General features: G+C 41.2%; 1 protein-coding gene across 1 annotated transcript; it reads left to right on the top strand.

Moving 5' to 3' along the window:
* The first annotated feature begins 1,180 nt into the window (after window positions 1-1,180).
* F2R (coagulation factor II thrombin receptor) lies at window positions 1,181-17,225 on the top strand. Its single transcript, XM_034774642.1, has 2 exons — window positions 1,181-1,558; window positions 13,775-17,225. The coding sequence occupies exons 1-2, from the start codon at window positions 1,477-1,479 to the stop codon at window positions 14,986-14,988; spliced, it is 1,296 nt and encodes a 431-aa protein (XP_034630533.1). The 5' UTR covers window positions 1,181-1,476; the 3' UTR covers window positions 14,989-17,225.
* Window positions 17,226-18,263: the final 1,038 nt, after the last annotated feature.

Below are 18,263 nucleotides of genomic sequence, written 5' to 3'. Positions count from 1 at the left end.
TAAATCATTTTAGCATGTTACCATGGACTCCTTCCACCTCTCACAAGGTAGACAAATGTCAACTGCTGCAGAGAGGCCCAGGAGGATGAGAATGGATGTCTGCCTTCTATTGATTGAAAGGCAGGTATCCCTGTAATACCTCAGTAGAGGCCTGGAGAAATTCTTTGTTCCAAAATTTTGTTTTCCGCTATCAGTGCTCAAGTTTGCAACCCAGTCTCTTCATTTGATGCAGAGTGCTAGAAAAGCAAGGAGATCTGTGTGAGCAATGACGAAGGGACATTTGGGGACGAGTGCATCAATGACCAAGGCTCGCATATGATTCACTAGAACCTCTATTCCTTGTCCTGGGGGTAGAATGCTGCAGTCCTTTAGCATGTTTTTTTGATGGTGGCCGTGGGTCTTAGACCTATACCCTTGATTTGACTACACTCTAGTTGCTTGGCAGAGCTCTTATCACTGCTACAGTGATCTAATGCTCTGCTCTAGACAGAGACTTAGGCTAGATCTATACTACCCGCCTGAATCGGCGGGTAGAAATCGACCTCTCGGGGATCGATTTATCGCGTCCCGTTGGGACGCGACAATCGATCCCCGAAGCGGCGCTCTTACTCCACCAGTGGAGGTGGTAGTAAGCGCCGCCGACAGAAAGCCGCAGAAGTCGATTTTGCCGCCGTCCTCACAACGGGGTAAGTCGGCTGCAATACCTCGAGTTCAGCTACGCTATTCATGTAGCTGAATTTGCGTATCTTAAATAGACTCCCCCCTGTAGTGTAGATGTACCCCTAGGTTTACTGTTAACATCAAATCGGAAGCCCAGGTCCAAGCTGTGACTGACTGAGTGGGTTGCACCAGAGGACCTGTGCAAGAGAGGTAAGTGAGAAGGTTCAGGGTTTTACACGTGTGGCAATAACATGAAATCTCCCTAGTCAGGGGTATGTCACTACCATTGCCAGCCACGTACCCCAGCGCTCCACTGAGCATCAGGACAGTTCGTTTTGGCTTACCTTGGCTGCTTGTGGGGACAGAAGGGCTCAGCTCTGGCCTGGTCTGTGAGGGCCAGAAAATTCCCTTCCCTGAGCGGAGTTTATATCCTGCTTCCGCTGTTTCCTTTCCTGCCCTGGGGAACTCCAGGGAGCAAGGTGAGGACACGCAGCTGGCGCTTCCCCGGGCCCCAGGCAGAGGAGGTTGACCGGCGGGGCAGTGTCAAGGGCTTCCCCAGCACGCCAGAGCAGGGCAGCCGTGAAGCCTGTTACACGCACACCGCGGCAGGGGGACGGAGGGGAGCGGGGCTCTGCCGTATGCGGCTGTGACAGAGGGAGCGACCGCCACCGCCTCCCCCGCAGTCGCTCTGCCTCTCCCCCCCCCCCGCGGGGCCGCTTATAACCCCTCCCCGCCGCACTCTCTTTCCTACTGCGCCCAGGGAGAAACGGGCGGGCGGCAGCTTGCAGAGCCCCGGGCCCGGCGGACGAGGCAGCTATGGGGAGGCAGCTGCTGCTACTGCTACTCGGCGGGCTCGCCCTGCTCGGCCCCCTGCTCGCCTTCTCCCCGCCGGCGAACGGTGAGTCCCGCTCCGCGCATCCCTCACCTTCCGATCCGGGGCGGTCCGGGACTCTGAGCCGGGGGTCGGGCCCCCAGCTGTGAGCAAGCCCGCGGGGCTAGGAGCGCGGCGCTGACCCCCCAATGACGGGGGCGGCGGGCCTGACCCGAGGGCTGCAGGGGCTCCCCCGTAGTAACCAACGCACGGGCAGTAGGGAGCGGGATTAGCTGGGGCTGCAGTGATAGGACCTGGGCAGGATTCCCCTGAGCGCCTGCAGCCAAGGATCTCTGCCCGCTCGTGCATCCGACACAGCTACTCAGAACCATGGCTTCCCCCCCTATTTCTCCTAACATCGCTCCTAGCGCCTCCGGGACCAGCCGATCTGATAATGACTAGAATTAATCCCCGCCTCTCCACAGAGACATCAGGAGGGTTTGCTTATTTAAGGAACAATGAGGTTAGACTGTGTTTAGCTGTGTTACCCCACCACTTTGGAGAGAACGTGGGGGAGTTGATATCTTTTACGGGACCCACTGCTGTTGGCGAGAGAGAAGTTTGGAGCTACACAGAGCTCTTCTTCGGGTGTGGGAAAGTTACCAACAGAGGTTGGCCCAGTAACTCACCTTGTCTCCCTAATGTCCTGGAGAAACACAAGGCTGCAAAATCGCTGCAGACAGTTATCTCCTTAACAGTGGACTGGGGAGTCAGTAGACCTGAATATTGTTCCTGGCTCTATTACTGACTACTTGTGTAACTTAAGTCTTTTAATTTCCCTGAACTTCAGTTTCTCTAAGGAAGAAGAGGATAGGATTAAAATTCCAAAATGATCTGGAGAACTGGTCTGAAGTAAATAGGATGAAATTCAATAAGGACACATGCAAAGTACTCCACTTAGAAAGGAACAATCATCTTCACACATACAAAATGGGAAATGACTGCCTAGGAAGGAGTACTGGGAAAAGGGATCTGGGGGTTATTGGGGATCACAAGCTAAATATGAGTCAACAGTGTAAGGCTGTTGGGGGGGCGAAAAAGCAAACTTCGTTCTGGGCTGTATCAGCAGGAATGTTATAAGCAAAATGTGAGAAGTAATTCTTCCACTCTAATCTGTGCGGATAAGGCCTCAACTGGAAGTATTGTGTCCAGTTCTGGGCACCACATTGCAGGAAAGATGTGGACAGGGGAAAGCAGCAAAAATTATTGAAGATCTAGTAAACATGACCCATGTAGAAAGATTGAAAAAACTGGATTTGTTTTCTCTGGAGAAGAGAAGACTGGGGAGGAACATAACTGCTTTCAAGTACATAAAAGGTTGTTATAAAGAAGAGGGTGGAAAATTGCTCTCCTTAACCTCTGAAGATAGGACAAGAAGAAATGGGCTTAAATTGCAGCAAGGAAGGTTTAGGTTGGACATTAGGACAAATTTCCTAACCATCAGGGTAGTTTAAGCATTGGAACAAATTGCTTAGGGAGGCTGTGGAATTTCCATCACTGGGGAGTCTTTTAAGAACAGGTTAGACAAAACCCTAGCCTCGGTTTTGCTAGAAGATGGGAATAGGCAACAGGAGATGGATCACTTGATGATTACCTGTTTTGTTCATTCCCTCTGAAGCACCTGGCATTGGCCACTGTCAGAAGACAGGATACTGGTCTAGATGGACCTTTGGTCTGACCCAGTATGGCCGTTCTTATGTTCTAAACACCTATCAGGAATGGTCTAGTTATTACTTAGCCCTGCCCTGAGTGCAGGGGTCTGGACTAGATGACCTATTGGGGTCCTTCCAGTCCTACACTTCTGTTATTCTATAAAATGGGAATAATATTGCTTAACTACCTTGTTAAAGGGTTTTCAGATCTACAGATGGAAAGGCATATTCCATAAAATGGTATTGGCACAAATTTAATTTCTTTAAATTAAAAACATGTGTGCTGTTTACTTTTGACTCTCTATTCAGCTTGGCCAATAAAGACAGACTAATCAGTTCCACTTTCTAGTTCTCCTGCATCAGTGCTACCCTATCTGAGTTGCAAACACTGTAACAGAACCTTTAAATAAATTAAAAAAAAAACGTTTTCATTGACAGAAAATAAATAATATATTGACAGAAAATAAATGACCATTGCTAGTAGCAAAAGTTTTTCCATTGATACTATGCCTGTATGTGGATGATGCTGCATCAAATTGTCAGTTGCAAATACACCTCTACCCCGATATAACACGAATTCGGATATAACGCAGTAAAGTAGTGCTCCGGGGGATCAAAGCAAGTTCGATATAAGATGTTTTGGCTCCCGAGGACAGCGTTCTATCGGGGTAGAGGTGTATGGCAATAGGAGTACTTAACCAATTCTTGTCATCAATGAAAATTTGATACGTGGAGGTGTGCATGTGTGTATGTTTTGTGTGTTTGAAAAGCTTTTATTATGGATTTAGATCTCATTTTACCTTGAGGTTTAAACATTTAGTTAATACAATTTAAGTTAAATTTACTGTTTTAGGATAAGATTAGGGTAGAGTTTTAGTTTTTAGGATGATATGCATTAGCAGTTTAATGTATATTTCTATCATCACTGTATGATGGCGATAGGAATGAATGCTATTTTTAAAGCATATTTTTATTGATGTTATAAGTTTAACATACATCAGACATGTTTCAACAGTAACAGAAAATTGTTTTAAAATAATATATTTTAAATTACATGGGTCTAAACCATTGTCGGATTCTGGCAATGTCAGAGCTGTGCTGTGAACAAAATTAATTAGACTTTGATTCAACTAGTGCTTCATGAGTATGTGATAAACGGACGCTATACAATAAGATATTTACTGTATGACATTTTTAAAATTATATTTTCCCTGGAAGGTGCTTGTTATATTTTTATGACTAACTTTCCAGTGTGGGAGCTTTAGATTATTATTATTAATTTTAGTTAAAATCTATGCCAAGTAATGCCAGTATAAAAATATATTGTTGAATGTTGCTTTTCACTTAGAGAAACAATAAATATGTGTCCCTGTAACTCCCTCCAAAAAAGGTGTAAATTATGTTCTTGCAATTGCAATCGTTTGACTGTTAAAGGGCATTCATAGAGTAGAAGAATGTATAATTCTTATTTATTGTGTCTTATAAAGAGAATTATAATGCTACAGTTTACAGAATGAAAAAGGTAGTTATCCAGTTTAATGGAAAAACTTTAGCCTTTTTGTCCCACTAAACAAAATCAATAAATGGTTACCATTTCTCAGAAGGCATGCGGTTTCCTGTTACAAAAGCAACTCTTTTTTTTTTTTCTTCTGTCATACAGAACTATATTTCACCCAGACCTTTGAACTTTCTTATTTTGTTTGTGTTTACTACTAAATGGCCAAAGAATTAGTTATGTACATATTGAATATGTTAATCAATGCAATAAAACCGTGGGGGCTGGTAAAAGGGCATAGAGCCTTTCACCAACAGGCCACAGGTATGAATGCAGCTGTGGGCAGTAGTAATCAGAAGTCACTCTTGAGGAGCTAATGATTGTTCAGTCACCTTTGTAAAATGAGGTAGTTATCTGCCACAGTGTTCAGGTTTCCACATCAGAAAAACTTTATTACAGCTAGCATAGATTGTGAATTCATTAGGGTATGGAGTTTGTCTTTGTCTATAAAGTGCTATGCACATTTATGGCACTATATAAAAAGCTTACAGATTTGTTCTGAAAGTCACAAAGTGGGTGAGGTAGTATCTTTTACAGGGCCAACTTCTGTTGGTGATGGACATGCTTTTGAGCTCCACAGAGCTCTTCTTCAGATTCTGGTAGTCAGGCCAATAGATGAATCTTGGAGGCTGGAGACTGAATTACCCTTCCATCTTTGGAGAAGGATCTGTTCTGAGCAGGTTATAAGTATACTGGTGTGGCAAAGTGAGGAAGTTTGTACTGCTTGTGATGCACTTGTTCTGTGGATGAACTGGATCGATTTCCAGTGCTGCAAATACAATGCTTTATGCTTTTAATAAAAAGGGAAGTTAACTTGAAAAAAAAGCATAAATATACTTAAATGAAGCCAGTCCAGAGAATTGGTGGAAAGATTTCAAGAACTTAACTTTGATATAGCTGAAAAGGTAATTCTCAGATGTTTTTAACTGAAAACTTTTGTTCAAAAGATGATTTTAAGCAAGGATCTTAATTAGTAAGAGAAGCTTAAAAATGAGAGTTTTTACTATTTTATCAGATAAATAAATGAAAAACTTAGAAAAATTAAATTGTTTTATACTTATTAGATATATTCATCTGCTTCCCTCTAAAAACTTTGTTATGGAGTCTTGAAAATTCAGCTTGCCAAGGGCAAGTAAGTTTTTAGTGTGTTTGATGGATGAGTAAAATATTAGGGTTTTTTTTCATAATATAGGGTGAATGAGTAGATCTTGTGTTTGGGGTGGTACATTTTCAAGATGGTTTGAAAAGCATTAGTGTTAACGGTGTAGAAAGTCATCTTGCTTCCTTGCTGAGTGTCAGTAATGACAGTGATTTTGAGTCTTCCAACTTATGTCTCCTTTTTATGGTCTTTACTTTTTCTTGTCTTGTTCTTCTTCTCATATGGCCATACTCTAATAGTAGCACTTCAGACATGGAGATGGATTTAAAGGGAAAATCACAAAGATAGCACAGTCACAGTCAATTTCTGCGTTGCAGACTGCTCCATGTGTAAAGAGCTGCTTTGATGTGGCTTTTGTTTTTGATTTTTGTTGCTTCTCCCCCCCACCCCCAGATGAAATAAAATACTGAGGCTATGTCTACATTATGCAGCTTTTAGTCACATGGCTGTGCCGCTAAAAGCCGTGCAGTGTAGCTGCTGTTTGTCGGCAGGAGAGAGCTCTCCTGACGCCAAAAAATTCCACCCCCGCAGGAGAGTACTTCTGCTGACGAAGTGCCATTCACACCGGCGCTTTTCATTGGTAAAATTTTTGTTGTTGGGGGGGCTTAACACCCCTGAACAACAAAAGTTTTGCCAATAAAGTTCTAATGTAAACAAAGGCTGATAAACTAATTGGGAGGGCCAGCAATGTTTGCTAGACCCATCATATTGCACTTTATGGAATACAGTGCAATGTGTTTTTTTGTTTGTTTGTTTTAAATAAATAAAAAGGATTTTGAGAACACTTATTTGAGCCCTGTGCATCACTTCAGCAGATCCCAGTTTGAGAACCTGTGCCAAGATCACAGGCAACTTTTGGCAACTAGAACTCTCATACGTGTACTACTTAGCTTTATTTACTTACAAAAGTCCTTATTAGAAGCCGAGGAATGACAATATAAACCAATGTTTCAGCTACACAGCAGCTAGAGCAAGATGGAATGTTTCATCCTGCTCTTTCTCCGCTGCCACTAAACTTTACTAATTCCATTGCCCAGGCATTTTATTCTAAGCAGTCTTGTCATATTAGCAAAGATAATATCACAGACAGTCATGATAAACAAGGGATTGTGACCTCTTCCAAAGAATTGGATAAGCGCCTAGAGAAAGCAGGGATAATTATTTCAGTGATATAATGCCATGACTATAACTATTGAAAGATTTGAATTCTCAAATATTATTTATGTTATTAAGAATAATAAAATATGATCAAATAAATTTTAGAGACAAATCATATCACTTTCCATTTTTCAAACTCATTGCCTAAGGCAGGGGTTCTCAAACTTTTTGTACTGGTGACCCGTTTCACACAGCAAGCCTCTCAGTGCAACCCCTCTTCCCCCTTAAATATAAAAAAAATATTTTTAACTGATCGCTATTATAAATGCTGGCAGCCAAGCAGGGTTTGGGGGGGGAGGCTGACAGCTCGCAACCCCCATGTAATAACCTGGTGACCCCCTGAGGGGCCCCGACTCTCCTGGCCTCAAGTATGTGATAGGATAGGAAACGGTAGCATAGCATTGGATATTTATAAGTAGTTTTCAAATGGTTTCAGTACAACTACTGTATTCCTAGTAGTTTTGCTGTGATATCCCATTGTGTCTGATATCCCACTGTATATGCAGAGTTCTTTGTTTCCTGGTGATTCTGCGAAGGCCTCATGCTTCAGGTCAGGGTTCATCAGAATCATTTTTATTTTTTATTCTGACGTCATGTAAGAGCTTTCATCCTCCCCTTCCTTTTGCTGTCACAAGCCTCAGAAAGCTTCTGAATGTCCTCACTTTTCTGCTTGAGCACTGCTGCTTTTAAAATAAATGCAGACATGAAACTTTTTCTGCCCTGAACTTCCAGTTTTCCTTCTTATCTTGTACAGCACCACACACGTTGTCGGGGCTTAACAAATGATCACTGCAACCTTTTCGCTAGGTGGTGTCAGCAGCAATGTTCAATATCTCTGAGGTCCTCTCAGCATTACAAAACAGAACCGACTAGAGCTCCCACCCCAGAAATTTGGAAAAACTAAACACACCCATTGGTGCCTCGAAGAAGCAATACTTCCCCACTCACAAGCACTGAGTCTGCGTATAACCAAATACAACTTTTATTACAATGGAGAGGAATTCAGCACTAATTGGGAAAAATCCTGCAACAATAATTCAAAAGCATCCAAACCATAAGTAAACACCCACCCCCAGTATCTTGGATGGCAGTCTTTTCCCTCTGCTGCATCCAACTCACAGTTGGTTCTCCAAAGTCAGCAAAGTCCCAGAATTCAGGGGTGTGTTCATATGGGTTCACCTCCCATCCATGAAAGGGGGCGTCAAGCAATACTTCTGCTGCTGTTGTTGCTCCCACTGTTTGCTGCTGCCTCTGCTGCTGTTCACTGCTGTCACGTTTATCTCTGCTGCTGCATGCTGCTGCTGCCACCTCTACCTCTAGCCACAATGGTATGTTCTGAGGTTCCATCACTTAGCCCAGTTCTCAATGATTTCCCTAGATAGCGGGGAGCCTCGCTGCTGCTGCACCTTCTGCACTGTTTTTCACCAGGCCTATAGTTCAGACTCCTGGACCTACTTATCAGTGATTTCAGCTTTGGCAATCACTGAGCAGAAACAAGGACTCTAAATTAAGTCTGATCAGCTCAAGGGAGGGTCAGTTGGTCTCTAGGACACTTTAAACAGAGTCCACACCACCAAGTAAGAATACCTGTTCCCACCTCCTCTGACTTTCACTTGGATTTGGCATCACTGCCCCCAGGTTAATGAGTGAGGTTAAATTTAGAGTGACTCCCGCCCCCCCCCCCCCGCACACACACACACACACAGTAAAGCAGCATTCTGTACAGTTCTGCTGCCTTTTAGTCATACCGTAAAGATAGCAACATTTCATTACCTGTGCGCTCAAGACCAAAGTGTCTTCCCTATAACAGACTTCAGTGCAGAGATTCCCTAACTGTCATTTAAATTCAGGATTGAGAGGTTGAAATTCTGTACTAAACACAGTAAAATACATTATGGAAGTGCTATTCACTGCTCTGTTAATAAGGTTGAGTTGAGTTTTGCACATAAAGAAGGGATTAAACCTCTTTGTATGAAGAATACATTGTAGTTTCCCCCAAATTAGAGTTCTTTTTGAGTACAGAATTAATTTTCTGAGAATGAACAAGTAATTAGAGTTAAAATTAATTTTAAAATGGATCCTTAAAGAAAAGTGATCTGTCTGACCTTTTTTTTTTTGTCCTGAATGATCCAGCCAATACAATCTGTTTTGTAGACTCTTAAAACTTTCCATGTAGTTTAAAATTTATTGAAATCTTGTACATAAGCTACATACATTAGTTAAACTATTAACAATTGTTATTTAATTGTAATAGTTATATAAATTATAGGCAAGGTCAATTCTTCTGGTTAACTCTTAACTACAGACATCATGACATCAGAAGTAACTCAATCAATCATCACCCATCCTCTACCGGTAATTTCCATGCTACAGTTCTATTGGTTGTAATGAATCAGTAGTGTGAAAGAGATTGGACTCACGTCAAGACTTCTCATTGGTAGATGACCCAGCTCCAGCTGTCACTGCTTGTTAAAGGTTCTCCAGCCACATGCTAGCTTGGACATCAATGGACGAAAAACTGTCCCTAGCACTGTTTTCTTGGCTTCTCTATGCACTGCAAACAGACAGGAGCCACAGGAGGAACCCTTTAAAGTACAGAGACATTAGGACTTGAGTTTGTCCTCTACCCCAGGTTCCCACTTCACATAGCACAGGTCTGGCTAACACAGCCCCCTTCCCCAAAACCAGCTCTTCTTTTCCCTCTTAATGGGACTAAATTAAGGGGCCCAGATAATCTTCATCCAAGAATATTAAAGGAACTGGCACATGAAAGTGCAAGCCCATTAGCAAGAATTTTTAATGAATCAGTAAACTCAGGGGTTGTACCGTATGACTGGAGAATTGCTAACATAGTTTCTATTTTTAAGAAAGGGGGGAAAAAAAAGTGATCCGAGTAACTATAGGTCTGTTAGTTTGACATCTGTAGTATGCAAGGTCTTGGAAAAAATTTTGAAGGAGAAAGTAGTTAAGGACATTGAGGTCAACGGTAATTGGGACAAAATACAACATGGTTTTACAAAAGATAGATCGTGCCAAACCAACCTGATCTCCTCCTTTGAGAAGGTAACAGATTTTTTTTAGACAAAAGAAACGCAGTGGATCTAATTTACCTTGATTTCAGTAAGGCATTTGATACTGTTCCACATGGGGAATTATTAGCTAAATTGGAAAAGATGGGGATCAATATGAAAATTGAAAGGTGAATAAGGAACTGGTTAAAGGGGAGACTACAACAGGTCATAGTGAAAGGTGAACTGTCAGGCTGGAGGGGGATGGTATGATGGGATAGCCTAATTTTGGCAATTAATTGATCTTTGATTATTAGCAGGTAAATATGCCCAATGGTCTGTGATGGGATGTTAGATGGGGGTGGGATCTGAGTTACTACAGAGAATTCTTTTGTGGGTGCTGGCTGGTGAGTCTTACCCACATGCTCAGGGTTTAACTGATTGCCATATTTGGGGTCGGGAAGGAATTTGCCTCCAGGGCAGATTGGCAGAGGCGCTGGAGATTTTTCGCCTTCCTCTGCAGCGTGGGGCACGGGTCACTTGCAGGAGGATTCTCTGCACCTTGAGGTCTTTAAACCACGATTTGAGGACTTCAGTAACTCAGGCATAGATTAGGGATTTGTTACAGGAGTGGGTGGGTAAGATTCTGTGGCCTGCGTTGTGCAGGAGGTCAGACGAGATGATCATAACGGTCTCTTCTGACCTTAAAATCTATGAGTCTATGAGACTCTGCCCTCCATCAAGCTCCCACACATTCCTTCTCCCCACATTCCCATTCACCTCACACACAGCCATAGCTCTCCTTCCCTGGGCTCTACATGCTGCTGTTTACTGGTGTTGAGGGAGGTGAGGAGGACAGTGAGGTGGGTTTAAGGCCAGATTAACCAATACTCTGCTTTGTGCTGCTCTGGTGATGCAAAGCAGCTGTAAATCCAGTTTAACTGGCCAGCGTGCTCTGTTTGTGAAACCGGAAAGAAAGAATTGTTGTACTGATAATAGTGGAGTTGAAGTCCTCTATCTACAGATGTGCAGTACAGACACCAGAAGTGTCTTCACACTCTTTCACAATATGTCCCTCAACCCTGATTTGGAAGAAGTCTCTAGGGATGAGAAGTTAATTTCTTTCCCATGCAAATATAATCCTTGTCCTGTCTATTGCGACCAGTACCCAGGGGTGTCATTTGTGACAGAGGTTAAGTACAGGACTGAAATCACTTGTATGTTTGACATGGCCCTCGGAACAGTTGTCAGATAGTTTAAAACTTACTGGCCTGTGCTGATTGGAACTTGTGAACTTAGAGCAGTTATTTTTCAAGGGCATCTAGGCACCCTGACTAAGCTTGAAAAATAAAGTGAAAAGATTAAAAGTTTTTGCACAGAAGTGCTATTGGAATCTATATGGTTCTGTCTTTACTTCAATACCTTTGCTTCAATCCTCCTGACCCCCCACCCTAGTTGCTTACACAGCCTCCCCAGAATCCACTGAGGCTGTGGGTTATCTGGGCTTCTAGTTTTTAATCCCTTTGGGGACAACAGGACAACAGGAGGTTTTTAAGGCCCGGCTTGACAAAGCCCTGGCTGGGATGATTTAGCTGGGAATTGGTCCTGCTTTGAGCAGGGGGTTGGATTAGATGACCTCTTGAGGTCCCTTCCAACTCTGATATTCTATGATTCTATGATTCTAACATGGCAGGAAAACAAGGAACACAGGCTTTGCAAAGGAATTTTTTAGCCACAGACACTATACTTTTGAAAGCATTCACAAGATACTGATATTTTACAACAACAAAAGTCCTGAGATGTACCATCCCCAACTCTGATCTCAACCTTCTGTGAGTCTAAAGTTTTCAGCATGTCAGGCTGAGCAGAATCTATTGGTCCTCTCTCCTGCACGTCCTGTTTACATGCACCCCACTTTTAAAGAGGCATGTCTGCTTGCCATGTGTTCTCCAGGGACACTTCAGCCCACTCTCGCAGTCCTGCTGGTACTACCTGCATAGATATCCACTATTCCTTAGAGGTGGGGCAGTAGCCGAGTCATGCAAAATTTAGGGCTTGTCTACAGGGGAAAATTGACTGGAATAGCTATTGCAGAATAGCTCCCTGTGTGGACACTCTTAGGCCAGGTCTATACTTAAGTTAGATCAACATAACTATGGGGCTTAAGGGTATGAAAAATTCACATCCCATGAGCACCGTAGCTATGCCAATTTAATCCCCAATGTAGATGCGGCTAAATCAATGGAAGAATGCTTCAATTGACCTAGCTACCACTGCTTAGAGAGGTGGATTACCTACAACGACAGAAAAACCCCTTCCATCAGTGTAGGAAGCATATACGCTACATTGCTACGGTGGCACAGCTGCAGTGCTATAGCTGTGCCACAGTAGCACCTGCAGTGTAGACATGGCCTTATTCCAAGAGGATTAAGCTAAATCAGAAAAAGGCACTCTTAGCATGGAGGCCATTGCACAGTAGCAGTTTTGGTCCATTCCCCCTCTAGACCAGCCCTTAGACATGTTCAACACAATAAAAAAATGGAATTAATAATTTGTTACAAATCTATCCCATTCTACCAAAAACCCTCTCCTAATTCCCTGTCAGAGTCACTGAACCATGCTGCAGAATGCCTCCATTATGTTTCAAAAGTGCCACAGGATCCTCCCAAATGCACAAAAAGTCTGTGTAGGCCCCAGAGCCATTCCCCTCTGATAACAAATACAATTGTAAAATTATTTAAATTGAATTTGTCGATCTTATGATGAAAACAAGGGTAAAAGTCACTCCGTTGGGATGGGACTATGCAAGGCATGACTCGTTGTCCGATGTAAGTGACAAAGGGAGGGGAAACCTATATGGGGGTGAATGAGGTTCTTCCAGAGAAGGCAAAAGTATCCTGATCGTTTGAAATTTTATAACTGTTTTGGTGGCAGGACCCTATTTAAACTTAATATTTCAGTGGTAAATACTCTCTTCTGGCTATGTGCACGTCATTACTATTGCTACTATTGGGAGTTTTATGCATGAGTATGAAGGAAACACTAGACCCCTCTGACACAATTGTAGGAAGATTCTAGCAAAGCTAGTCAAAGGGTAACAGGATTTATTAATTGTGTTACCATGGCACCTAGAGGCCCCAACCAAGATCAGGGTCTCATTGAGCATGGCTTCACCTGCACACTTCAGTTCCTTGTCCTAAAGAGCTTACTGTGACGTTGTGCAGTCTATATGGTTTTATAAAAACTTGATAATAAGTCAATATAATNCTTTGGGACAAGTGATTCAGACCCTGGGTCTGTGTCTGGAGCCAGACGGGAGTGTCCGGCTCAGCAAGACAGGGTGCTGGAGTCCTGAGCTGGCAGGGAAAACAGAAGCAGGGGTAGTCTTTGCACATCGGGTGGCAGCTCCCAAGGGGGTTTCTGTGATCCAACCCGTCACACTTACAATATAAACAGAGAACAGCTAAAGGGAGGAGAGAGAGGAAGTATCCAAATCTTACAGATGGGTAACTGAGGCAAAGAGAGATTAAGCTACTTGTCAAATGTCATGTAGGCAATCTCTAGCAGCACCAGAAATTGAAAATGGATCTCCTGAGTCCCAGTGCAATGATGTAACCACAACGCCATCCTTCCTCTTGGGAAATAGTTTTCTAGCTTGCAAATAGTAAGCAAATATCTTGCCTACTAATCTTCATGTTCTTTATTTCTCAGACACCACTTCCTGGAATGGCACGCACCGGATAAGAACCTTTGCATCTTATCACAAAGATAACGCCTATGAACATATACCTCTTCAAGACATCGACAGTGATACTGAAAGTGATTCAGAAGTTGGATCAGGATTAAGCAGTCTAACTAAAGCCAATCAAACTAAAGCACAAACAAGATTCATCTCTCATGATGCTAAAAGATACCTGACTAGTCAATGGTTGACTCGTTTTGTTCCTTCAGTTTACACTTTAGTGGTTATGCTGAGTCTCCCTCTGAACATCACAGCAATACTTGTGTTCCTGATAAAAATGAAAATTAAAAAGCCAGCTATAGTATACATGCTGAATCTGGCCTCTGCGGATGTATTGTTTGTAAGTGTCCTTCCTTTTAAGATCGCATACCATTTTTCTGGAAACAACTGGGTGTTTGGACCTGAAATGTGTCGGCTCATCACCGCTGCCTTCTACTGTAATATGTACTGTTCAATACTGCTGATGACTGTTATAAGCATTGATCGTTTCTTAGCCGTGGTGTATCCTATGCAATCTCTCTCATGGCGTACATTAATGCGTGCCTCGTTGATCTGCTTTACAATATGGCTTATAGCCATAGTTGGTGTTATACCCATTCTCATCACAGAGCAAACTATGAAAATATCTGAGTTAAACATTACAACCTGCCATGATGTGCTACAAGAATCTGAACTTAAGATATATTACCGTAATTTCTTCTCCATTTTCTCTTCCATTTTCTTTTTTGTGCCATTAATAATTTCTGCGGTCTGTTATGTGTGTATCATCCAATGTCTTATCTCTTCTAATATTGTTGCAAAACAAAGTAAGAAGACACGTGCTTTACTCTTGTCTGCAGCTGTTTTCTCTATTTTTATTATTTGTTTTGGACCAACAAATGTCCTTTTATTAATTCATTACATATCTTTTCCTTACAACCACCAGTTAGAATACATCTATTTTGCCTATCTCCTATGTGCTTGTATCAGCAGTGTAAGCTGCTGCATTGATCCTTTGATTTATTACTATGCTTCGTCTGAGTGTCAGAGACAGGTTGGCAATCTCTTGTGCTGTAAAGAGAGTCCTGAACCTACCAGTAGTGGCAGCAGTGGTCAGTTAATGGCTAGGACCAGTAGAGGGGATACCCGCTCCAGTAATCTGAGTAACAGTGTCTACAGTGTCTACAGGAAGTTGCTAGCATAATGTTTTAGGATAAATGTACATCATACACTCTTTGAAGATTTTTATACAGCTTCAGTAAAAATACCCTATTTATATCCAAGAATTGCACAATTTGGGGCAGATTTTAATTGAGACATATAGTAGGGTAGATTCATTACAGTAATACATAATTCTAAATACAGCATAGGACTCTGTGTATTTATATGTATATAGGTGAAGCGGGAGGAAGCAATATAAAGAACTTTTATAAAAGCTGTTGGATATTATTTTCAGATAAATCCAGGCAAACCCTTTTAAGATTTGCAGTTCAGTCAATTGTAAAATTCTGTGAAATATTTTCTGTTTTAGCATTTTAAACCCCAAAAAATTGTTTCTATACTTATAAGTGAAATGTATCAAATCATCTCTCCATTATCTTGCAAATGAAATGAAAATGGTTTACCAGCCAAGCTGTTTTTTCAATGTCATTATTTGTAGGTTTAGCTACACAATTAAATTTTTGAGCATCATTCTGCATTTTTGGGGACCTCAGAGTGTGGATTTCTCCAAGTTTTACATAGAAGTTTATGAAGAGGATTTTAACAAAAAAAAAAAAAAAAAAAAAAGCCAGTTTTGACAGCCGAGCTTGTCTGATAAAAGAATTCACAGCAACTAGGACTACCTTTTGTCTCATAGTCTCACATACTATCACTGAACTTGCCATTGGAAAAAACTCTTGTAGGGTCCCTGGTTTAGACCATGCTACCGTTAGAGCAAAATTTCCCCCAAAGTCAATGTTAATATGCATCCACAAAAATTGACACTTCAAAATCAGCATTTTCACTTGCTATTGCTCTGTCTGTGTGCATTACCATGCATTTGTACTCTTTTTATACCACTTTGCACCCACTGTTTTGCAACTTACAAATGCATTTTTCATGTATGCAAGTTGGCCTCATCACTTAGAAGTTTGTGCTCTGTCCCACATGAGAGCAAGTCTGAGCAGTTTTAAAATAGTTCATTTTAAGTATGTTATAAATGTTTAGCTCCAGAGCCAGCCTCATCCAGCATGTATAGCATCATTTTACTCTGAAGTGTTACTTTTGTGCTATAAGCACATAGTAACAGGACATCTGTTCTGAAAATGAACTGTATAGATAATAGGACTTAATTTGATTTCTCTTTTCCAATACAGTGACAATGAGGTTCATGTAAATTTTGTAACAGCAGATTATCAAGAAACAGCATTAGCTTGCCATATTCAGAGTGAATAAAGTCCCCTGTCCATTACAAAAGAGAGAGAAGAAATGTAACCTTCCAGCAAGTACTGTAAAAATGGCAAACTCCTGCCCAAACATAAATTATTTTACCTTTTTTTTTTCTTTTTGTGATGAAGTTAAACTTGTTTGCTGCAAATATTGAGTGCTAGTCCTCTCCTGATTGTTGAGTCTTAAACGATTTTACACACTTAGAATAAGTGTGTGAGGGCCTGGGAGCAATTATAATAACCTATTTGTTCAATTACCCTATATTTTTAATGGATTATATGGTATGCTCAGATTCCTTTTCATTTGGGTTGAGTACTAAATGCATGCTTTTGCCACATAGCACAAGTTTAAAGCTTTATGGCATGTGGTATAATGTTCAGGTTACTAAATATGTATAAGGAGGGGGAGGACAAAAACACCACCACTATGAAATCACAGGAAGCAGCTTGTGGAAGCTGACACACTCAGAACTAGTATATGCTCTTCCTGTTTCCACGCTTGAGGATGGGGATTGCTTCTTCATTTTCCCATGTGTTACTTGGACATTTGTTTCAGTATCCTAATATTTTGTTTGACACTGGTTTATTTTCAGAAGTTCAGAAGAGTCTGTTTAGTCAGCTTCAGTAGGTGAAGAAGTACATGCTGAAAGGGAAGGAAATGTATTCTGGAAATGGCTTGTCATTATAATGGGAATTCTGTTTTCTTCCTTTCAGTCTGTCTTTGGGTAAAATACACATGAAACTAGACATTTCCTTAAATAACACCAATTCAACTGTATTTTATGAAGCTGCATGCTTTTCTAACAGTGTAGTTTTAGAGACTTAAGTAAAATCTGTAAATATTTAGCATTTTTGTATGTTACCTTATAATTCCCTGAATTAATCAAATAGACTAATCCATATTTTATCACTTAATGGAAATTGTAATATAATACACGACATAACTGTTTAATTTTTTTTAATACTTTGGAACGTCAGTTACTTTGAACTAATAATAAACATGTAAACTTCCTCTGATGTGTGTGATTGACTCCACAATGCAACTAAGATTTCTATACATGAGTCCAACCGTGCATTCTTTGAGCACCCAAAACTCCTTCTGACATCTGTGAGGATTTTGGGTGTGCAAGGAATGTGGGATTGGACCCTTTATGGGTTTCCCAAATATAAGCATTACAGAACAATCCTTTGGAGTTTCCTCAGCCCAGATGTGTCTTTGTATAATGGATCTACTACATGTATTGAAATTCTATCCTTATAGGAAGATACTGCACCTACGATCACATTTTTTTATTAGTGTTATATAATGTCATGGGTTCCAGTCCCAAACCAATTCCTGGATATTTTAACTAACACTAGCATGCTCAAGGATTTATTTTAACAAAACTGAAGTGCCCATCCCACACATGACACGCTCTCACATAGTTGTTTCGAAATAAAAACATCACAGAGTGGGATAAGTACACACCAGCAAATAAAATAAAACAGCTCCACAGCAGGCATAATAATTAGGGCTGTCAATTAATCGCAGTTAACTCACACAATTAACTCAAAAAAAATGTCAAAAAAGGATGTTTTTCTACATTTTCATATATATATTTTATTCTGTGTTGTAACTAAAATCAAAGTATATTTTTATTACAAATATTTGCACTGTAAAAATTATATAGTATTTTTCAATTCACCTCATACAAGTACTGTAGTGCAATCTCTTTGTCATGAAAGTGCAACTAACAAATGTAGATTTTGTTACATAACTGCACTCAAAAACAAATCAATGTGTAACTTCAGAGCCTACAAGTCCACTCAGTCCTACTTCTTGTTCAGACAATCGCAAAGACAAACAAGTTTGTTTACATTTACAGGAGATAATGCTGCCCTCTTCTTATTTACAATGTCATCAGAAAGTGAAAACAGGCATTTGCATGGCACTTTTTTAGCTGGCACAGGAAGGTATTTACATGCCAGATATGCTAAATATTCGTATGCCCCTTCATGCTTCAGCCACCATTTCAGAGGACATGCTTCCATGCTGGTGATGATCATTTAA

Source organism: Trachemys scripta, chromosome 6 (assembly GCF_013100865.1).
Source record: "Trachemys scripta elegans isolate TJP31775 chromosome 6, CAS_Tse_1.0, whole genome shotgun sequence".
Classification (NCBI taxonomy): Eukaryota; Metazoa; Chordata; order Testudines; family Emydidae; genus Trachemys; species Trachemys scripta.
The sequence above is the reverse complement of the archived record's forward strand: the minus strand, read 5'-3'. Positions and strand labels throughout refer to the sequence as shown.